Below are 23554 nucleotides of genomic sequence, written 5' to 3'. Positions count from 1 at the left end.
ACTCATACTACCCGTGGCTAGAAGTCACCTCCCGGTAACGGCTGCTCGTCGGGAGCAGGTTGTCCATCTTTGTCTTGTATTTGACGTGGATGTCACAGCTCTTACGTGGATCTCACAGTTATAGGCTCTCTGACTGCAGCTTTCTCATCCAGTGGAATAGAAGGACAAGGACAGATAGATTGCAACTCTTGAGATTACGGAAAGGCCAGTGTGCTGGGTCTGGTTCCAGCTCCGCACTAATACACTGATCTTAGATGTTAATCATGTGAGATCTTAGATCTTAATGATGTGAGATCTTAGAGCAGCGAATGTCAGCCTCAGTTGCCTCTTCTGCCCAGTGAGCGGGGTTGGACCAAATGCTTCCTTTGTGGCCAGCGGTTGCCAGCATTCCACAGGACACACCAGGATCGGGCTCCAGGCATGCGCCCAGGCTTCGAGCCTCCCTCCTGGAGGGCCGGGAGCTCGGGGGAAAAGCAGGGATGGGAGTCACTTTCTTGGGTGCTATGCTGGCTCAGCTCTGTCTTATTCTAGTGTTAATGAGACTCAACCCCTCTGTCCTTTCTTTCAGAGTCTTCAGCTGGAGGAAGAGTACCTGAGAGGCTGAGGGTCGACACTGCCGAAGATGGAGAAGACAGACGGTAGGCAGGCTGCTTCCTGTTCCCAGGCTGACAGGGACCCTGTGGACTGTGAAGGGGTTGTCACTGTAACCCTGGAAACAGCCTCCGAGAGGCCAGGCAGGCAGTGCTGGGAGGCCCAAGCCATGGACAGAGCAGCAGTGGCAGAACTTCCGACCCACGGGCCACAGAAGGCCTGCAAAATCATCTGGTGTGGCTTTGCCAAGGCAAACTTAGGCGGGATTTGAAATCCAATAAATCTCCAGCAGGCCAATTTTTAAGTTGATAATTTTGAATTTGATAATTGATAAGTATCAATCCTGTGAATAATGTTATAAATATCCAAATGGCCCTTGGCAAAAAAAAAAGTTTCCCTAGCCTTGATGTAGAGTGTAAGGAAACCTTACAAAGTGTGGAAGGGTGGACTTGTGTAATTTTTAGAGCATTCTCTCATCTCATCCGAGCACCAAGAAGGAACAGTGTGCTCCGTCTCCCTACTCTTGTTTTATAGATGTAGGACCTGAGGCCAACGACAGAGGCATGCTACTTGGCAAGAGAGTCTCTAATCAAGTCATTTAATGTCTCGGAGCCCCAGGCCCCTCATATACCAATTAGCCTTGCTGTACAACAAGCCACTCGAAAATTTTGCGACTTAAAGACATTCTTTCTCCAGATTCTGTAGCTTGCCAGGGCCTCTAATCTGGACTGGGCTGGCTGGGCTGATCTTTCCTGGGCTCATTCAGGTGTCCGTGGTCCTCTGGGTGACTTGGCTGGGGCTGAGTGGCCTAGAATGGCCATACTCACAAGCTTGATGGTGGACCTGTTGTCACCTGGGGCGTGGGTGATGACTTGACCACGTGTCTCTCATGTAGAAGGCCAACTGGGGCTTGCCCATGCGATGGTACAAGGGTTCAAGCATGAGAACACACACACCGAAATGTTTAGGCATTGTTCACCCGTTTGCATGTGACGCATTTGCTGTTGACCCACAACCCAGTGTCAGCAGAGGAGAGCCCCTCATCCCCCTTGAATCCCAGGGCCTGTCCTTTAACACAGGATACAGAGAAAAGACACCCGCTCCAACCCCACCTCTCCTCCTTTTCTCCAAATGCAGTGACCATGTATTCCAAGAGTCTGACCTTCTCCACAGAGAGCCGCCTTCGCAGTGTGTCCCTGGAAGTAGTCCCATGGGACACCAGCCAATTCCCCAGTGCCCTGGGGCCTGTCATCCAGCCACCTGGCTGGGCCTGCAACCTCTGCTCCTCCCCCTCCCCCATGGGACTGTCCACAGTTGGCTCAGGACAGCCCCCTCCCTTCAGGCACAGGTGTCTCCCTGGACAAGGAGGGGGAAAGCTCCTAGGCTGTCTCCACTTCTTGAACAAAGCTCGTTTAAGTCCCCTTCTGGCCGGCTATATTTTTGGCTGCTTTCTCTCTAGTTTCTGTTTTTCCCATTTCCTCTGAAACTGAAGTTAGGCCTTGGGACTTTTCTTACTTAGGGTCTCCTCTGGTGAGCTCACGCACCTGCCGCTCACTGGCACTGGAGTGCCATTCACATACTTGGCACTCCCTCCTGACCTCACCCCTCCCACCCTCCTCCCTCCTGCCTGTGTGTGACTCCCAGGCCGATGGCTGTGTCTCCACATCATTTACAATGACCCAGGGAATTGTTGTATTTTCACAGCAAAACTCTGCAGGCACTTCCAGGGAGCTCAGAGCCTCTTTTTTTACAAATGTATTTATTTTTTATTTATTTGAAAGGCAGAGTGGCAGAGAGAGAAGGAGAGACAGAGAAAATGGGTTCTTCCACCCACTGGTTCACTCCCTAAATGGCTGCAGCCCAAGATGAAGCCAGGAGCCAGGAACTCCATCTGGTCTCCCACGTGGATGCAGGGACTCAAGCATTTGGGCCATCTTCCATTGCCTTCCCAGGTGCATTAGCAGGGAGCTGGGTCAGAAGTGGAGCAGCAGGGATCCCAATATGGGATGCCTGTGTTGCAGGTGGTGTGACAGCTTAGACCACTGTGCTGCAATGCCACCGCCCCTCTGAGCCTCTTGAGTCTTACCTTCCCGTTTCTCCTGACTCATGTTCTGACTCCCCTTCCCCTCAAGACTGATCACACACGGAGCTCCGTATTCCATGGAGAGCTCTCCGAGAATCCGCCCCTGCTCCACTCAGAACCTGCCCATCCTGCCTCTGTGTGCCTTTGAGCAGCCCCTGCTCTGTGCCGTGCACTCTAATAATCAATCAGGCAGCGCCGCAAGCCAGACAACAGTAGAGAAATGGAGGCCTAGGGGAAGGAAGTTGTTTCCCCAGAATCCCACAGGCAGGAGACGGCAGCCGGGATTCAAATCCAGCCAGCTTGGCCCAGTGTTGGTTCATCTGATTCGACCATCATTTTGAGCAGAGACAGTCCTCTTCATTAATTCTTGCCCTGGCCGGGAGCCCGGAATTCTGAGCTCCTGCCTGCCTGTCACCAGGTAGAATTAGCAGGTGATCGTGGGCATCCCTGGATATCAGCTCAAGCTCACTGCCCGGTCCTGCACTGTCCTTTGCACAGGGAGAAAGAGAAGGAATGAGGAGTGACAGGTAGCAGGCAGGGCTCTATGATGGATTACTGTGTGTGAGAGAGAAAGAAAGAGAGTATGTGTGCATGTGAGAGAGAGAGAATGGGAGGAGGGGGGAGAGAGAGAGAAAGAGGCCGGCACTGTGGCTTAGAGGTTAAGCCTCTGCTTGCAACACCAGCATCCCATATGGGTACCAGTTTGTGTCCTGGCTGCCCCTCTTCTGACCCAGCTCTCTGCAATGGCCTGGGACAGCAGTAGAAGGTGGCCCAATGCTTGAGTCCCTGAACTCACATGAGAGACCTAGACGTGGCTCCTGGCTGCTGGCTTTGGATAGGCCCAGCTCCGGCCATTGCGGCCATTTGGGGAATGAATCCTTTCTCTCTCTCTCCCTCTCTCTCTCTGCAACTCTGCCTCTCAAATAAATAAATAAATATTGAGAGATAGAGAGGGAGAGAGAGCCCATAGGGCTAGCTACGCACTCACTAAACTTGCCACCCTGGTTGGCTGCTCAACTCACTCCCCCTTCTCTCCCTTGTGGAAGATTTCACCTCTGAATCTGGGATTTCCGTCTTGTTTGTGCTCTGGACCTGGTCCCGGGGCCACTGGTGCATCTGTGCACATCTTTTGCATAGAGGCGATAAGCAGGTAAATGATGCAATCTGTCCTCAGGAGCCTCCTTGGCCTTCTGGGTCATCAGTCTGCTCTCGACTTAGCCGTAGATGAATCTCTTCTCTCTGATTGGCTTCTGAGTTGTCAGTCTGCTCTCAATTTAGCCATAGATGAATCTCTCCTCTCTGATTGGCCCTGTCCTAATAATCTGGGAGGCTGCTGAGTGGACCAGACCGTGGAAGAGGACAGCAAAGTACAACTTGGAAAGGGCGATAATAGACACTGCTCTCATGTACTGAAACTGCTAGCGTGCTTCTTTGGGCATTAGTGGGCACTTGTTTGGAGTTTTGCTGGTGCTGGAGAAACACTTACTCCGTATCCACCTGAAGCCCAGGTACCTGCCACAGAAGCTCTGGAGCTCACTGGGGACCATCCATGGGTCAGCACCAGCACCCACCCTCTCCCTGCCTGTGACTGTGACGGAGCTGCCCTGCCTAGGAGCTCTTCAGCCTGCCAGCTGTACTCGGCAGGGAGGCTGGTGGCCTCAGTGTCTCCACTGGATGTGTCTGCTTGGTTTCATTTCGTTATTCGGTGATCACTGCACTTCCCGAGCACAGATAGCCACGTGGCATCATTAGAAGAGAGCAGAAGGAGACGTCAGGCAGGCGAGGTGGGAAGAACGCAGCCCCAATCTGTCATCAGCCTGGGGGTCGGGTGGGGGGCAGTCCCAGATGTGTCCCAGGCAGTTTCATCATTTGGACCTTTTATTCTTTTTCTTTTCTTTTTTTTTTTTTTATTTATTTATTTATTTGAGAGGCAGAGTTACAGAGAGGCAGAGGCAGAAGCAGAGAGAGAGGTCTTCCATCCGCTGGTTCACTCCCCAAATGGCAACAATGGCCAGAGCTGGGCCAGCCTGAAGCCAGGAACCAGGAGCTTCTGCTGGGTTTCCACATGGATGCAGGGGCCCAAGCACCTGGGCCATCTTTCACTGCTTTCCTAGGCCCTTAGCAGGGACATGGATTGGAAGTGGAGCAGCTGGGTCTCAAACTGGTGCCCACATGGGATGCTGGCACTGCAGGCTGCGGCTTAACCCCCTACGCCACAGCACCAGACCCTGTGCATTCTAAGACACCCATGTGGAGGCTACAATGCTTCTCAACTTAGCATCAGAATTCTCTCCACATCATTTCTGCCATATTCTTACGTCACAGCAGTCAAAGGCCAGCCAGGATTCAAAGGAGTGGAGAAACGAAACCTACCACTCAGCGTAGGACTAGCTTGCTTGTCCGACGGGTTAGAGATTGATGGTGGCCAGCCTGGAGACAGAGTGCCACAATGCCTTTCATTCTCTTGTTCTCCTAGAAAATTCCTTTTGTTCATTTAACACCAGTTGTGTGTCACTTTGGTGAAGTTATCCCCTCCTACCGAAGCAAAATTCACCTCCAAATCCAAGAATTAATTCTGAAAAACTGGAAAAATAAGAAGACTGTGCCTTGCACGTGTGACTGTTGCTTTCCTTACCGTGGTGTGTGTGTCTGTCGGTGCTCTGTTGGCTTGGCCATGCCTTCTTGGGGAGCAGGGCTCTACCTGATTGTTCTTCGTGTCTTTAGGCTCTGGCTTAGCTAATGACCCATGGGTACTTCATAAGCTGTGGTTGTGGCCAGCAGATTCAACTGCTGCTAGTTTATAATTGTGATTGTAACATTGTCATTATATATTTTTTAATTGTGATCAGTCACAGAGGACTTGTGAACCCCGCCTGTGTATGCAGCCATGAGTCACTGAAGTTGGTTTCCGTTGTGGTCTTTCCTGTCTCTGTAGGAGTTTGTCCTGAATGTTTGCTTTGTGCTGAGTGTTGCTCCAAGCACTTTGTACTTAACAGAGCCTCACAATATCCTTGTTTCCGTTATTATTTCCACATTATTGGTGAGCAGACACGGAGCAGCTAAGTGGTTTCCCCAAGGTCACAGGACAGAGATGTAGACCAAACTCCAGAATCTGTATTCTTTTTTTTTTTTGACAGGCAGAGTTAGAGAGAGAGAGAGAGACAGACAGACAGACAGACCAGAGAGAAAGGTCTTCCTTCTGCTGGTTCACCCTCCCAAATGGCTGCTACGGCTGGTATGTTGCGCCAATCCAAAGTCAGGAGCCAGGTGCTTTTTCCTGGTCTCTCATGCAGGTGCAGGGCCCAAGCACTTGGGCCATCCTCCACTGCCTTCCCGGGCCACAGCAGAGAGCTGGACTGGAAGAGGAGCAACCGGGACAGAATCCGGTGCCCCAACCAGGACTAGAACTCCAGGTGCCGGCGCCGCAGGCGGAGGATTAGCCTAATGAGCCGCGGCGCTGGCCTAGAATCTATATTCTTAACCTCTGTTTCCCTGCTGAGCCCAGCATGTTCACAGCACATTTATAGAACGGCACATGTGATTGGAGGTGTCTCACCTGAAGAAGAGTGGCTGGGAGACCAGTCCCTGTGGATTCAAATGGTCCCAGGGGCAGCTTGACCCCTGTGTGCTCTGTGGGAGTCGGTGGTGGACACTGTGAGGGTGGGGCCTTGGAGCAATGGGGAGCTGGCTCCTCCCCAGAGTTTGGGCCACCTTGAAAAGCCATGAGACCTACACCTCTTGGTGTCCCTTTTGACATTCATTGGCCCTTTGCCCTCACTACTTTTCCCCGTCTGTGACAAATGTGGTATTTCCTTCCTTGGCATGGGTCTTTGAAAGTGGAATTCATGTTTGCTAAGCACGAAGCAATGTCCAGGTAGAGAAGAGCATTGGCTGCACATTAGTGTGTGTTCCAGTTCTTTCTAACCTTTGTGTACCTGCAGGCTTGGGCGTCTGAGGAAGCTTCCATAATGTAGAAGGCATAGCTCATATTTTTAAAAAAAGATTTATTTATTTGAAAGGCAGAGAGAGAGGGAGAGATAGAGCTCTTCCATCTGCTGCTTCCTTCCCCAAATGGCCACAACAGCCAGGCCTGGGCCAGGCTGAAGCCAAGAGCCTAGAACTCCATCCAGATCTTCCACATGGGTGCCAGGGACTCAAGCACTTGGTGCACCTTCTACTGTTTACCCAGGTGCATTAGCAGGGAGCTGGATCAGAAGTAGAGCAGCTGAGACTCGAACCAGTGTTCATATGGGAAGCTTAACCTGCTGTGCCACAACACTGGCCCTGAAGCCGTAACTCATTGATACCTATGCCTTTCGCAAGACTTCCTAGTACCTGTTAGGGTAATGCAAGTTTTTTCTTTAATGCTGAGACGGCTGTATCTCATCCCCGAAAAACTGTCCTATCTATAATTGCCTATTAGAGCCCTGATTTAGCAAATTCCTGCCCCTTCAGTTCTGCCACTACATCACTCAGACCCAGGAAAGCAGCATTCAACAGTTTTGTTTTGCTGGCCTGCAGGCAGATTCCATAGTAGCAACGGAGATGACATGCTGCAAATTAGAAACCATTCCCTCCACCTTTTCCTCGTGGACTCTGGCTAAGTACACATTCATTTAATAAGCTGATGTTCCAGAGGCTGGCGCTGTGGTGCAGTAGGTTAATCCTCTGCCTGCCTGTGGCACAGACATCCCATATGGGCGCCGGTTCTAATCCAGGCTCCTCCTCTTTCAGTCCAGCTCTCTGCTATAGCCTGGGAAAGCAGTGGAAGATGGCCCAAGTCCTTGAGCCCCTGCACCTGTGTGGGAGACTTGGAAGAAGCTCCTGGCTCCTGGCTTCAGATTGGCATAGCTCCAGCCATTGTGGCCATTTGGGGGGTAAACCAACGGAAGGAAGACCTTTCTCTCTGTCTCTCCCTCTCACTGTCTGTAACTCTAGCTCTCAAATAAATAAATAAAATCTTAAAAAAAAAAAATAATAAGATGATGTCCCAGTACAGCCCCAAAGACTGAGCATCTCAGTGTCATTTAGAGGCCAGAACATTGAGGAGCACATTGTATGTGGCCATTTGGCCTCTTTATTCTGTGATTCTTACTAACTTTGTGCTTTTTTTTTAAAAAATGTGTTGTGTCTCCCAGCCAAAGACCAGTCCTTTCCGGGGAATGAAAAGAAAGACCCTCCAAAGAGCCATCCTTACTCCGTGGAGACCCCATATGGCTTTCACTTAGACCTGGACTTCCTCAAGTATGTGGATGACATTGAGAAGGGAAACACCATCAAGAGGATTCCTATCCACAGACGGGCCAAGCAGGCCAAGTTCAGCACTCTGCCCCGAAACTTCAGCCTTCCGGACAGCGGGGCCCGCCCCCATGTAGCTCTACCCCGCCAAAACTGGTCCCCAGGGGTATCAAGGAAGGCGCTGCTGGGGACTCGGGAGCAAACGCAGTCACTGCCCCTGGGTGATCTCCCGCAGGCCTCAGCCAGCAGCAATGAGCTGAGCTACCATAGGAAGGCCCTGCTGGCAGAGGCCGCCAGGCAGCTGGAGACTGCTGCTCCCGCGAACACCGAGCTCGCCTCTGGGGGTGCACGACCCCACCTCCTGAGAGCGTCCAGCATGCCGGCCACGCTGCTGCAAAGCAGGGCCCCAGAGGAGTTGAGCCTGAGCTCAGCGCCCCCGATCCCTCCTGCCCTCCCTCCAGTGCCAGGTGAAAGCAGTGTCTGTGATGGCACACTGGGCCCCGTGGGAGGGTTTGCAGCTGTGCACAGCTCCAGCCCAGGAGCATCAACCAGAGAGTTGGGAGACCTGGGGCCCGGGATCTCGGAGCTGGTCCTGGAGGCGGCCGAGCCTCCTGAAGGTGAAACGAAGGCTGTCAGTCACCTCCCTCTCCCAAGTCCTCCTTCCTCGTTCCCAATGGCACTTGTGGTTCTGGAGGGTGCAGAAGACAAGACCAGAGACGCCGACACGGTGTTCACCCCCAGCTCCCTGACCCCAAGCCCTCCACCTCTGCCATCACCCATCCCTGAAAGTGAGCTGCCCCTAGAAGAAATTGAGCTCAATATCAGCGAGATCCCGCCCCCGCCACCTGTAGAGGTGGAGGTGAGAAGCATTGGCATTCGGGTAACAGAGGAAAGCCTGGGTCTGGCCGGGATGGATCCTGGCAGCATTTCCAGCCTGAAGCAGCAGCTCTCAGCCCTTGAGGGTGAGTTGTCTGGAAGAACCAAGGAACTGGCTCAAGTCAGAGCTGCCCTGCGGCAACAGGAAGAGGAAACCAAGGCTAGGGAGCAGAGGATTCAAGAGCTAGAGTGTGCTGTAGCCCAACTGGAAGCAAAGCTTAGCCAAGGGAGCACCAGAGAGGCTGAGGGCCAGACTGATGCCACAGTGAATACTGACCCTCTCCATGGACTGGTGGCCAGGGAGTCATGCGACAAGAGCATTGGGGTCAACCTCGTGGGCATCATGGACACTGAAAGCTGGGGGGCCAGAGGGGAGGAGAATGGCCTTCCAGGGGGGCAAGACAGTCACTCACAAGGACTCGCAGAGCATGTGCCACCACCCCAGCTGTCACTGCCGCAGGGACCCAAGAGGGTCCTCACCTCCCCTTTACACAGCTGCCTCTCCACCGAACTCAGGATCGAAGAAGCAGGCTCTGAGCAGGAAGGAGACCCTCGGGGAGGAGCTGAGGGCCTGGCCAGGGGAGCAAGAGGCTCTTCATGGAGCAGCGATGGAGCAGCTCCCCCAGCAGGAAGAGAGGAAGCCAGTTCTGAGCTCCCAGGCAAGGAGCGGCCAGGAAGACCACCAAGTTCTCCAACCGATGCCACGATTGGGCAGTATGTGAAGAAAATTCAGGAACTGCTGCAGGAGCAGTGGAACTGCCTGGAGCACGGGTACCCAGAGCTGGCCAGCGCCATCAGGCAGCCGGCCTCCAAGCTCAGCAGCATCCAGAGCCAGCTGCTGAGCTCCCTCAACCTGCTGCTGTCTGCCTACTCGGCCCAGGCCCCAGCGCAGAAGGAGCCCCCCGCTCCCTCCTCCCCGCCAGTGGGTAAATACAGATGCCCGAGGCAGGGACCCATTCCTCCCTTACCCCACGAATCCGAGCAGGGAACAGTTTTAATGGCATGAGTATGCTTTTAAAAAATGGTTCAGCACCTCCAGAACTGATCTGTGCAGCAGCAGAGGCTCAGTACTACTCATGCCTGTGCTCTAAGTCAGGTCAGCACGTGCAGCTGTACATACAGTGCACACGTACATGCAGTTGTACATGCAAGGCACACATGCATGCTGTTATGTATAGTTCATACCTATATGCTGTTGTACCTATAGTGCATGCATGTAGGTGTGTTGCCATGTGTACATACACACAGTTGTACATGAAACGCATACATACATGCAGTCACATATATAGTGCATACACGCATGTGGGTGTACATTTAGTGCATACGAACATGCAATTTTGTGTACAGTGTATATATGCATGTACTTGTATATACAGTGCAAACATACATGCAGTTGTATAGAAGGTGCACACGGATGTGCAGTTGTACATACGGTACATGCATCTGTGTGGTTGTATGTGCAGCACATACATGCATGTGGTTGTATGTTTGGTGCATATGTGCAGTTGCACATACAGTGCATACACACATGCAGTTGTGTATAAAACTGCATACATACATGCAGCTGTGTGTACAGTGCAAATGCCAGCCAGGGAGGACAAAAAGGAGTAGAAACCAGCCCACACGCCATTTCCGAGCCTCGTGCCTGCAGCACTACATCCACCCAGAAAGGCCTAATCTCACTTGCATCGCACAAAGGCAAAGTCTAGGGCACCAATGGCCCAGCCTGGTGAACTCCAAATCCTCGTCTCCCTTCATTGTTTCTTAGTTGCTTTTATTCCTTTGGTTCCTCCGGGTTCTCACACCTTACAAGTGTTCTCTACCCTGGTTTTGGAGGAACAATAAGAGGAGTCTTTTAAAAGTTCATGGAAAATGCCTATTATCAAAAAGCTATGCATGGATTTCAAAAAAAATTTGTGCCAAAATAAACTTCTCTTTCAATTCCATTTTTCCATGAACTCTTTGAAGTACCCTGATCTATCCTGTGGTCTGCAACAGTTCACTGACTTCTCTCTGTGTGAGCATGTGTGTATGAGAGAGATTGAGCCATGCTCACACATGGAAATCAGCCCTTTGGCTGAGCCCCACTTCCCTTGTAACAGGTCATACACTCTTCCCTGTTGAGGGAAGTGGAACCATATTTTGCTTTGCTTAGCAGGCAGCGTGAGTCTGCTTCCAGCCACAGAGCCTGAGTTGGCTGCATTATCCCCATTTCCGGGCTAGTTTTAGTCTTGCCCATTGTGAGAGGCCTCCCATACGACTGAGCCCAGCGCGAGAAGATGTGTGCCCAACTCCCATGGCAGCCGTGAGCACAGTGCCATCGCTACCCCATTTCACCTGTGTCAACTTGCATGTGAGCTGGGAGGGACTGCTGAGACGCCCATGAGCAGAGGTGGGCACGGGACCGCTCATCCAGGACCCTAAGCTCTCCCTTACTCTGCCGCTCATTGAGCAAGGCAGGGTCCCAGCTTTCCCTCGGCACCTAGCAGGTCTTCCGAGAATGCCCAATCCCACTCCTGTGTCGTCCAGGCATAGAGGGGCACTATCAACACAGACATCATTGACCAGAAAGCCAGCCCTCCCCCGAATCCCCAATCATTTCATTTGCATTATCCTGGTTCCCTGGCCCCTTCACACACCTGCAACCTATCTCCCCTCCCAGCCAGAGTGCCAGGCATCCCCCAGATCATTCTAACCTGTGATGTTGTATCTACCTAGAGATCTCCCCGTCGACCAGCCTTAAATCCATTATGAAAAAGAAAGACTATGGCTTCCGTGCAGGAGGTAATGGGACCAAAAAGAACCTTCAGTTTGTTGGGGTTAACGGTGGGTAAGCATCGCTTGTGAAGCCCCGACCGCCTCCCCTGCTGCCCATCCTGCTGTTGTCCGTGGCCTTTTCTTTTCCTAGGGGGAGGCATCTGGTTTTCATTCTCCCCGGGAATTAATCTCCGTGGCCTTTAAAGCTGCTCCCTCCCGCCCCCGTGTGCATGGCTGGCTCCTTGCCAGCTGTGCTGGTCTGTTGCAACCTCTGTTTTTAATATGTCTTGGCTGTGGTCCCCCCAGGGCCCGGGTTCCTGTTGGAGGGGTCCACGGGCCCTTTGAAGTGGGCATTTAACCTGAGCCACAACATCAAAACCAGGACCAACTGTTATTTAGTGAACCTCAAATTTCATCCTTTTGATTCCTTTCTTCCTTTAACTTACTGCAAACCAAACCTCAGCTTTTGGCAGGGACGGGAAGGGGGGAGTGAAGAGAAACAGCCAGTCTGTTGGCTTAGAACACGGATCAAGCCTTAGAATATTTAGAGAGTTGAACGTTGGATTTAGAGTGTCTTCTACATCAGTCATTCAACAAACATTTATTCAATGCCAATGGTGTGCTAGGTGTTGGGGAGAAGGAGTCTGGAGAATCCTGGGCCCTGCCTATAGCTCACAGGTAAGACAGGAAGCAGGAGGTGCTGGCCTGTCCGGCAGGGGAAGCGCGGATGCTGTGGACACTCACACAGGAGGCCCCCAGCCCCGCCGGCGGTGGCTGCACAGCACTGGTCAGAATCCCTGCTCACTCGCGTCACACCAGCTGCAGATCAGGGGTGATGGCCACGGCCCAGGCACTGGGAGGGAGATGGTGGCCGTGATGAAATGGGCTGTCGTGGGGAGCTATGGTTCCCACTTCTGCTTAACGTGTGTCTCTGTGATTGAGACAAAACTGTTTTGAGCTTTCTCCAGTTTGTGTAAGGAGAAGAATCAGCCGAACGTAGCTCCTCTCTCCCAGCTTAAACACCCCCATTTGTCCTCACTGTGTCCCAGCCTGGCAGGTCCAGACTGTGGCCCTGAACTGCTCCATCTGCTCCTGCTGGCTCCTGTCCTCTGTTCCTCGGGGATTGGGGTGCAGGCGCCTCTCCTCGCCGCCTCTCCGGACCTGTTACTTTAGCACAGTGCTTCTCCCTCATGGTTGTGTGCTGGGAACACTGGGGGAGATTTTTAAAATCCCAGTGCCTCAGTCCCGATCCTGAAGACTCTGGCTTAACTATTGCGGGGTGCATCCGCGTATTGGAAATTCTCACAGTCCGCAGGGTGCACATGTGCAGCCAAGGTTAGGACCGTCTGCCCTGATAAAGGTAGCCCTTCCTCCCACGCTATCTCATGGCCCTCTTCCTTGCGCTCGTTGTGCTTGTCACCGAGTATAAAATAATATTTGTTTCCATGTTTATTTCCTGCCTCTCTCCACTATACGCTCCAGGAGAGCAAGGACTTGGGTGTAGTGTTTAGAACAATACCTTGCACACAGTAGGTGCTCAATAAGTGTCTGTTGAATGAATGATTGCATTTCCAGGTGAACTTTTTATGGGAGCAATCCTAAGATGAGCACGGCTTGGTAAGTGCAATTTGCTGTCCACTCAGAATCACAAAATCAAAAGGCTGTTCCAAGCACCAGGGAGGAAGAGGTAGCCAGGGTTTAAACCAGAAAGAATGCTAGGACAGTGAAGAGTGGGTAAATTTGCAAATTGGGGGACATAAGGGCCACTGTTCCAAGAAAAGACCTTTCAGGGGTTCCGTGGAGGCCACAGCCACTGGTTCCCGTTGTGTCTGGTGGCTCCACAGCACAAAATCTCTATCTTAAGCCCAGCGCTCCTTTGTCGGGGTCTCCTGTTGACATCAGTGGTGGGATCGGTAGGTCTCCCCAGACCTTGCTCCATGGCCTCTGTTGTGACACTTCTATAGAGTCACTTGTCCCCGAACACAGGTGTCACTGCTGGGAGGGAGGGCTGTGGGCCCTGTGGACTGTACCCGCCCTTTTTCTGCTCCAAGCAGCAGCTCCAAGAGGCCGTGGCCAGGAAAGGTGGATGCTGTGTTGGGGCATGGGCGCCCCTGAGTTCATGCCAGGCGCTACCTGGGCTGGAGCGGGGGGGGCCACGGGGGTGACCCACAGATGTGAAGACTCCTCAGGCAACTTGGGGCACTCAGTGTGGGGCAGGGGCTGCCTGTTTTGTGGCCCTCTCTGGATCTCTCCGGAGGATTCCAGAAGGAAATGCTTCTCTGGGAAACGTGGATTGCTTGTCTGGACCATCCGGATACATGACCACTTAGGGCCCTGGCTGTGGGTCGGTTTGCTGACAAGGGCTCAGTTCTTTATCTCTTCTCTCCAAACGGTGTCCAGCAGCAGAGCTGCAGCTCCTGGCCACCTGCTTCTCCCACTCAGATCCCCGGGGCTCCCATGCCCCAGCCTGCAGCGGTGAGGGTGGAGAGGGTATGTCACAGGTGGTCCTCATCGATGCGGCCATGGGCACTGGGTGGGCAGGCACAGGATGAGCGCCCCCCGTCTCCTTCCACAGCTACGAGACCACCTCAAGCGAGGAGACCAGCGATGAGGACAGCACCCCGGAGGACTTGTCTGAAGGCGAGGCTGAGAAGAAGCGTGACGGCCCGGAACACAGGCGGGCCAGGGATGCCCACCCAAGCTGTGAACCCAGGCAGGGCATCCCTGAGGACGCCAGCAACGCCGGCCAGGAAAGGGGGCCTGGGGACGAAGCCCCCCATGCCAAGGCTGAGAGGTGAGTCAGCTGGCTGCGGAGGCAGCACGTGTTCCTCTGAAAAGGCCCGGGGTGTGTGGTCAGCCTCTTGCTCCATCCTTTGTTCCTTCACTCGCTCATTTGTTCATGCATTCGCCAGTGTTCCATGACACGCACTGTGCGCTAGCTCAGCTAGATACATGTAGTTGCTGTCTACACGAACGGTGCCGTCACAGCCAGAGCTCTGCATATAAAGCCACCGGGGTAGGACTTTCAAGCGATACCTTGTATAGCATTGAACAATGCTGCAAGGCAGAAATGATTAGAACCCAGACTTTACAGGTGAGGAACCAGGCCTACAGCAGCGAAATGACACAGCTGGGCTGGTGGAGTGGGGATTCTGACCCAAGTCTTTCTGATTCTTTTCCTTTTTTTTTTTTTTTTAAGATTTATTTTATTTATTTGAAAGGCAGAGTCACAGAGAGGCAGAAGCAGAGAGAGAGAGAGGTCTTCCATCTGCTGGTTCACTCCCAAATGGCCAGAGCTGGGCTGATCCGAAGCCAGGAGCCAGGAGCTTCTTTTAGGTCTCCCACGCGGGTGCAGGGGCCCAAGGACTTGGGCCATCTTCTTCTGCTTTCCCAGGCCACAGCAGAGAGCTGAATTGGAAGTGGAACAGCCGGGACTCGAACCAGCACCCATATGGGATGCTGGCACTGCAGGTGGTAGCTTTACCCGCTATGCCACAGCACTGGCCCCTGTTTCTGATTCTTACCCACAACCTTTTCTACCTCTCTGTTGGCCATACTGACATGACTGTTTTTCAGAGTGACAGGAGGGGTGCTGGCATTGTGACGTAGCACATTGAACTGCTGCCTGTAGTGCCAGCATCCCCTGTTGGAGTGCCAGTTCAAGTCCTGGCTGCTGAGTTTCTGATGCAGCTCCCTGCTAACACTCCTGGGAAGGCAACAGAAGATGGCCCAGGTGCTTGGGGACTTTCCATCCATATGTGCAACCCAGATGGAGGTCCAGGCTCTTAGCTGCGGCCTGGCCCAGCACTGGCTATTGTGGTCAGTTGGGGAATGAACCAGTGGATGGAAGATCTCTCTCTCTGTGTCTTCCCCTCTCTTTCTATCACTCTGCCTTTCAAATAAATAAATCTGTTTTTAAAAAATGACAGGAGAGCACGCAGTGAGACCAGAGGAGTGCTGCCTGCTCTGTCGGGCACACCTGGATTCAAATGCTGCCCCTGCCTTGCTGTTCCTTGAGACAAGATCCATGTAAGCTGAGGTTGCCTCAGTTTCCCCATCTGTAACACACGGATAACAGGCACCTGCTAGGTCGGATCTGGGGACCATATGAGAAAAAGCAAGCAAAATGCCCAGCACTGTGCCTGCCGCAGAGTAGGCTGCTGGCGCTCAGTGGTAGGAATAAGACTAGGCAGTGTCTTTAGCCTCCTTGTTGCTGACACAGCCTGGTTGCCGGGGAGTGATGAGCAGGGCACGGGAGCTGCTTGTGGGGTGGGGCTGCAGTACTGGGCAGTGTGATGAGGCCGGCAGGGGTGAGTGGGGCCTCTCGGGGACTGACACCGACGCCAAGAGGAAAGAGGGTCTGCCCAAGTCCCAGTAAGGGCGGGGCGCTTGCCACCGCGGCCCCACCCCCAGCACCAGTCATTCACGTGCTGTTGGCTCTGGGAGTGCTCACAGTGCCCTTCATGGAAGAGCAACCTGAGAAGGTTGCTGGTACGGCTCGGATGCTGTGGCGGTTTCTGGTCACCCAGGCAGAATGTCCAGTGTCAGGAGACAGCCGTCCACTTCCCAGCGGGTCCGCCCTGCGTGCTTGGTGCACGGGCTCTGACCGCTGGCGGCATGGGTGGGGGGAGGGCCGCGTGCCGTTCGGAAAATCTCCCAAGTGGAGCTCGCTCAGGATGGCATGTGCAGCCTGGATCCCTGACGACTTTCCCCTGCCCTGGGGTTGCTGCCCAGCTGTTGAGGGTGAAAGCCTTTAGCAACAATAAAAATCAATATGGAGGACGGTTGTATAAGGGTATGTTTGTTTTCTTTAGATATAAACCCTCGGAAGAATTTCTGACTGCCTGTCGGGCCCTGAGCCAACACCTGCCAGAGACTGGGACCCTCACCGACGGACTCCCGGTACTTGGAGTTTTCGCTACTGTGTAAAGACCTGTGTTGTGCTTCAGCCGGTAGCGCCCCTGGGGTGACCTTGGGCCCTTGCCTGAGCAGCAGTGTGAGTGTGCACCCCGCGAGTCCTCCCAGCGCTGCCACCACGGTGGTGCCTGACGCTGGGGAGGTGGAAGCAACCTCTGTGCACAGACAAGCAGGCTGGGGGGCTCAGGGGCGTGTGCGCAGCTGTTGAGCGTCGCCCTGAGTGTCGTCTAACTGTGGCTTCAGCTCCACATAGCCCCATGGTTCGAGAGAACCGTGGGGCAGAGGAGTGAGCGTGTGAAACGGGAACTGGGAGCTCCATCCCCAGGACCCTTATTGGGAAGTGGGGTGAGTCAGCTCCGTGTTCACAGCCTCAGTTTCCTTGTCGGTAACCTGGGGGTGGGGGGCAGCCTGTCCCCTGTCCTCTCCAGCCCTGAATTGAATTCTGTAGTTGTTCCTGTTTTTCTCGGATCGTACCTATGGGTCAGAATACCGAAACCAAGAAAACACCCTTGTTGGCGCCTTCACGCCTTCGTGGTCCCGTGAAGATTTAAATGTGGAAAGCGTCGGTTCTACTTTTAATCAAGAGACACTGGTGTGGTGATATTTTCCCAAGTTACGATGGCTGCTGGCTGCCCCAAAGTGGAACAGCCCCATGGGCGTGTTTGCAACCCAGTCTGCTCCCCTTTGCCCAAGAGCCCCGGGAATAAGGCCAACCAATTCTGCCATGTTTCTTACTTGCCCAGCCCATTTTCATTACTTTATCTCGGGTGATCTGGCAAATGTGCCCAAAGTATTAAACGATACTCGCACTCTGAAAATATTATTCAGGCACACCTGTTCAGGTTTTATTTCAAGCATCAGTGGGGTGTGTTGTTGGTGTTAGCTCTCGGCGTGCATTTTTCTTGTTTGTAAAATGCTGCGACGTTCCAGCTGTGTCCGTTAAAAGCACACAAGGTCCTGGCAGAGTCTAGGGCAGGTAGGGTCCGTGTAGGCTGATTGTGCGTGTGAAGGAGAGGGTGCAAGGCAATCCTTGGCTTACAGAGATGCGGCCTAAATGTACAACAGATCCAAACTGTCACCGGGAAAGTGCTTGTGTGACAGGTGATTGTGTCCCCCTGCCAATCTCCCTTGTATGGGGGGATGGAGGGGTGGGGGGCGGCCCCACACTACAGAGGATGTCGCTGCATTCCCAGCCTTGTTGACTCTGAGGCCTCTTGGGAATACCTCACACAGGGAGCTGGAGGGCAGGGGAGGGCAGGGCTGGAAGCAACCACTTCTGAAGGTTCTAATGGAGGTCAAGGAGCCCTGGCTGGGGGAACCCGTTGGGATCAGACTCTTTTGGGGTTCCAGAGGCAGAGCCTGAATGCCATCAGCCAGGAGTGGTTCCGCGTCTCCAGCCGGAAGTCGTCCAGCCCTGCCGTGGTGGCCGCCTACCTCCTTGGGGTCCAGTCTCTGTCCCCACGTCTCCTGAAGCTGCTTGTCAACTTGGCTGACCGCAACGGGAACACGGCCCTTCACTACAGCGTGTCCCACGCCAACTTCCCCGTGGTGAAGCTGCTGCTGGACACAGGTCAGAGTGGCGCCTCTGGGCGGGCTGGGTCCCTGACCAAAGGGGGATTCTCCTCTCGCAGGCAAGGAACTCCTTCCCTGTTCCCAGGGCCTCTTGTAGTCCAGGAACTGGGCTGGGCCATTCTACTGCATTGCACCATTTACTCTTCATGGCATTCCTGTGGCAGGCTCAGGAGTGCCATTATTCTCCTGCGGCATTTGAGAAAACGGAGGCTCAGAGTCTCTGGGTCACCAGGCTGCTGGCTGGGAGGGTCTGATCGGTCTGTCCAGCTCCAGAGCACTGGAGAGACGTCTCATCTTCCTGTGACCCTAAGATACTTTTTAATCAAAGGTCATGGCTCTGTTTGACCAGTTTGATTGATCTATCCTTCATCAGATATTTATTGGCAACATATGAGGTCCACACTGGCCACAACACCAGGTGTCAGCCCTCCGTTTCCCGGGAGCGTACAGCCTGCCCATTGGAGCAGATGATGGCTCATTAGAGAGAGGGATCCAGAATGTGATTTAAGGACTCAGCAGAAGTGAGCTCATGTCCAGTGCAGAGAGCAGCATAAGTGCCCTGGAGCAGGTGGGGTTCTAGCCGGCAGAAAAATGTCCCCAGTGCAGAGCAAGCATCTCCAGGTGCCTGGAGACCAGTCGGATGGCTTGTGGCTTGGGTGGGATGTGAATGAAGATCGGCAAGGTAAGTTAGAGCCGCAGCACAGCAGACCTGCAGAGCCAGGCCAGTGCCGTGTGAACCTGTTGGGAAGGCACTGGGGAGTCAGTGGCAGGTGCTTGTGCAGGGAGCACCCCTGCAGAGCTGTGCTCTAACAAGGGTCATTTGGCAGTATGGGTAGGTTAGTGGAGGGAGCCGGCAGGAGTTGTCAAGACAGAAGGGAGGGGCCCCTTCTTCTGGGGCCAGCGCTGTGGCACAGCGGGTTAACACCCTGGCCTGAAGCACCGGCATCCCATATGGGCACCGATTCAAGACCTGACTGCTCCATTTCCGATCCAGTGCTCTGCTATGGCCTGGGAAAGCAGTAGAAGATGGTCCAAGTCCTTGAGCCCCTGCACCCACGTGGGAGACCCGGAAGAAGCTCCTGGCTTCAGATCGGCACAGCTCCAGTAGTTTGGGGAGTGAACCATTGGATGGAAGACCTCTCTCTCTCTCTCTCTCTCTGCCTCTCCTTCTCTCTGTGTGTAACTCTGACTTTCAAGTAAATAAATAAATTTTTTTAAAAAGTTAAAAAAAAAAAACCAAATTCCAGCAAGTTTCTAATTCCCCAAAGTTCTGTTTAGCAGCCTGAGGCTGTTCACCTGGACAGCAGAGGTGCATACATGATGGCAATTGGTGCTTTTTTTTTTTTATTAACGAGAACTAGAATTTTTTTATTTTTTGTGGAATGACTTCATCCTGCCTATTTATTTTTTAAATATTTTTTTTATTTATTTCCAAGGCAGAGTTACAGGGAGAAGGGGAGAGAGAGTGCGCTTCCATCCACTGATTCACTCCCCACTTGGCCGCAACGACCAGAGCTGGGCCAAGCTAAAGCCAGGAGCCAGGAGCTTCATCCATGTTTCCCATGTGGGTGCAGGGGCTCAAGGACTTGGGACATCTTCCTCTGCTTTCCAGGTGCATTAGCAGGGAGCTGGATCACAAGTGGAGCAGCCAGGACTCGAACTGGTACCCATGTGGGATTCCAGAATTGCAGGGGCAGCTTAACCTGCTGTGCCACAGCGCCAGCCCCTGCTCTCCTTTCTGATCTTTGCACTTTCAAGAGCAGATTCAATTACAGGTCTAACACTGAGCCAAATGTATTTGGTTTCAATTCTTCCAGGATTCCCGGGCTGGTGGATGCTGGAGTCACCATACCACATCAATAAGATGAGAAAGGCATGTGATGAAATGAAACCTTCCTCTGTGTCCCATTTTCCATGTCCTATGTTAGGGTTTTTTTAGTGCAGAGTCTGAACAACAGTAGTGACTGCTTCTTCTTTTTATTTTAATAAAGATTTACTTGTTTATTTGAAAGGTAGAGTTACAGAGAGGCAGAGGCAGACACAGAGACAGAGAGAGAGGTCTTCCACCCACTGGTTCACTCCCCTAGATGACTACAATGGCTGGAGCTGGGCCAATCTGAAGCCAGGAGCCAGGAGCTTCTTCCAGGTCTCCCATGTGGGTGCGGGGACCCCAAGGACTTGGGCCATTTTCCACTGCTTTTTCAGGCCATTAGCAAGGAGCTGGGATGGAAGTGGAGCAGCCAGGACTTGAACCAGCACTCATATGGGATGCCAGCACTGCAGGTGGCAGCTTTCCCCTCTATACCACAGCACCAGCTTCACGACCACTTTTTGAGGGTCTTCCTCGTCCCAGACACTGGGCAAGGTGCACTCTACATACACACCATACTACGATCCCAACAGGACTGTGAAGCACATATGAACTGCATTTTCCTGGTGAGGAAACTGTGGCTCAGAGATGTCAGTAACATGGTGGAACTAGTAGGTGGCTAAACCAGAATTTGAACCAAGACCTGTCACCTCCCTGTCTGGGTTTCCTCTGCTTTTCCTCAATCCAGATGAGACTTGGGGAGCACCTACTGTGTGTGCAACGAAGCCAAAGGTTAGGGATGGGCAGCCTTTGTCTCTAAGCTTCTCACAGACTTGTTGGAAGGAGTGAGTAGGCCAGGCCAGGCTGGAACTGACGACCTAAGATGTGGACGTGGTCCGTGTCCGCGGCTGTGGCCTTGGAGTCCGTTTGCTACTCATGAACTTGTGAGCATTTCGGAGGCTTCGCCCTCCAGCGCACTGCAGCAGCTGAAGATCCACAAAGTGGGAAGGGGCTGGGAGAATGGGCTGGAGGTCCCATTACTTCCCCCTCGCAGCGCCAGTCCTGGTCCCTTTGGGAGGCAGTTGTGAGGCATCCGGAAAGCATGTTGCAAACTGTAAAGTGCTGCACAGCCGCGGGTCACTGTTACAGTGAGTCCACAGCTCAGCCTTAGGTGCCCGCCTTCACTTCCCCGGAGCACCACTATGGCGGAGCCAGCCCGTCGAGTCACCAGCTGCTCAGCCCAGCGCCTTGCCCAGTGCTCCCCTCCGGGGAGGGCTGGCCTTGCTCCCTCGTGGCTGCTCCCAAGCACCTACGGTAACATCCTTCATCCTCAGTTCCTTTTCTGGGCCCATACCTCTCTCTCCTGAGCTGCAAATCAGGTTTCTGAAGAGATGAAAGGGAACTGGTAGCCTGGGGCTTGCTTACACATCATGAAGGCAAACATGAAAGAGGAGTCGCAAGGCAGTGCAGCTGTCCCCCGCTTTATCAGGACGGGTTGGAGGTGATGCGGGAGTTATCACTCAGTTGGCGTAGCTTGTCTGATCATGACAGCAGTCAAAGGGGCTTGAGACAAAACTGCAGGTGAACAAGCCATACTGACTTGGTTTGCTCACTGGCATCTTGGTATCGCCGTGGCACATTCCTAAATAGTTACCAGGTGGAGGGAACACTTAACCAATATTGGCTTTTTCCCTTCGGACAGAACTTGTAAGTGACTCTACCTGCCATTTTTCCATAAATCAGATTTGTTATAATGAATGCCTAAGTCTATAAGAATATCATTCTGAAAATAACGGTAATAGCAGTTACTATTCACTGAGCATTTACTGTAGGCTGAGTAGTGTTCTAAGTGCTTGGAATATATTAACTCAATAAATTGCACAATCACCCAATGAGGTGGCTTCTGTTAGCATCCCCATCTCACAGAGGAGGAAATGCTAAGAAAGGTCAAGTGTTTCAATCCAAAAGAGAAGGTGTGATTATTGCCCAAAAGAGCCATATGTCTTGTTGGGAGTAAGCAGGGGTACACCGGTGATTTGGTTTTCTCACAATACTGCCCTTGAGAGCTGGGGTCATTTACACAGCAGCCTCAGTCTATGTTTGTTTTACTTGTTTGTAGGATTTATTTATTTATTTATTTATTTGAAAGGCAGAGTTACAGAGAGAAGAGACTGACAGATCTTCTATATATTGGTTCACTCCCCAAATGGCCCAGTGGCAAGAGCTGTGCCAAGCCAAAGCCAGGAGCCAGGAACTCCATTCAGGTCTCCCACAAGGGTAACAGGGGCCCAAGTACTTGGGCCATCTTCCACTGCCTTCCCAGGTGCATTAGCTGGTTTGAAAGTGGAGCAGCCAGGAGACACTGGCACTCATATGGGATGCCAGCATTGCAGATGGCAGTTAACCTGCTGCGCCACAACACCAGCCCGTCTGTGTCTGATCATCTCCTCCCTCCTTGGGTGGAGAGGGACATGAGTATGTAACCCTAGGACTACACAGTAGAGATTTCTTCTTGATTCTCACCCTCTGCTTCATCTTCAGAGTATGCCAGTTTTTCATTCTGTTGTGAAATATGTGTACCTAATTGATGCAATATAAAAATGATGGCGATTCTCTTCCCTTTGCTTTCCAAGTGAGTTAACAGTTCCCAGATTTCCCATGTCTATCCTGTAGCATTTTTCATGCCCAGGTACTTAGCTGAGCAAATCACTGGGCCCTTGGAAAGGACCTTACAAGCACAGCCATCAACTTAAGACATGAGACAGCGAGGGCGAGACTTAAAATGCACAGCTGTGAGTGGTGTGTGGCCAGGTGAGCCACGACCCCACAGCCGGACTGATCTGAGTCCTGCCCCACTTCACCATCACTTGGACAGTTTATGTAACTCCTTTGACCCTCGGTGTCTTCATCTATAAATGAGATTAATTTCCTGTGCTCCTTAAGGAAATAAAGTCGTGATCGTTGGCCCTGTTGACCAGTTCTGGTCCCATTACAGACCTCCCCTGGCTGGGTATCCTCAGAAAACGTATAAAGAAAAGTGGCCAGTTGTAAAGCCTACTAAAAATGTAAACCAATGGTTCCCCCACTGTGGGAAGGTTTCTCTGTCCCGTGGCTTTCTAACCAACAGGCAATGTCCTATTGAACTGGCTGGCATGGAGTCTGGCGTCTGGCCCGGGGGAACTGTCCCAGCACCTGTGGCTTCTCTTGCAGGTGTCTGCAATGTGGATCATCAGAACAAAGCTGGCTACACTGCTGTGATGATCACACCCTTAGCTTCGGCGGAGACTGATGAAGACATGGCTGTCGTCTGGAAGCTCTTAAGGGAAGGAAATGTGAACATCCAGGCTACGCAGGTAGGTGGTGTGGACATGATTTGACATGGAAAATCCCACCTGGACTTGATTTCTTGGACCAAACATCCCTAAACAGAACAGTTAGCATCTTGAAGAGGTGTTTGCTGGTTGCTGTTCTAGGACAGCCCCTATGGATGACCCACCTTGATCCTGACCCACAGGCATCTAACTAGGCAGCTGCTCTTTAGAGGTCCAGTCCTTTCAAGCAATTCTCACCCCTGTCTTCACATCTCTCACTCAAAGCCTTTGAACAGTGATGAAGTCCCAGCCTGATGGAGAGAAAGTGTGGCTATCCAATGCAGACAGGAGCTATTGCTGCTTAGTCCCAGGGGATATAGCATCCCTCCTTCCCTGTGG

General features: G+C 52.7%; 1 protein-coding gene across 1 annotated transcript in view; it reads left to right on the top strand.

Moving 5' to 3' along the window:
* KANK4 (KN motif and ankyrin repeat domains 4) overlaps window positions 1-23554 on the top strand; it is a 79932-nt gene that overhangs the window by 46622 nt on the left and 9756 nt on the right. The window contains exons 2-8 of the mRNA XM_062193375.1: window positions 569-638; window positions 7813-9714; window positions 11507-11618; window positions 14121-14339; window positions 16360-16447; window positions 17813-18032; window positions 23055-23197. Coding sequence (XP_062049359.1) covers window positions 623-638; window positions 7813-9714; window positions 11507-11618; window positions 14121-14339; window positions 16360-16447; window positions 17813-18032; window positions 23055-23197 — 2700 coding nt within the window. The 5' untranslated portion in view covers window positions 569-622. The remainder of the gene's footprint in view (window positions 1-568; window positions 639-7812; window positions 9715-11506; window positions 11619-14120; window positions 14340-16359; window positions 16448-17812; window positions 18033-23054; window positions 23198-23554) is intronic.

This window comes from Lepus europaeus, chromosome 5, assembly GCF_033115175.1.
Source record: "Lepus europaeus isolate LE1 chromosome 5, mLepTim1.pri, whole genome shotgun sequence".
NCBI classification, from domain to species: Eukaryota; Metazoa; Chordata; class Mammalia; order Lagomorpha; family Leporidae; genus Lepus; species Lepus europaeus.
Note: the sequence above shows the minus strand (reverse complement) of the source record. Positions and strands in the feature narration are given on the sequence as shown.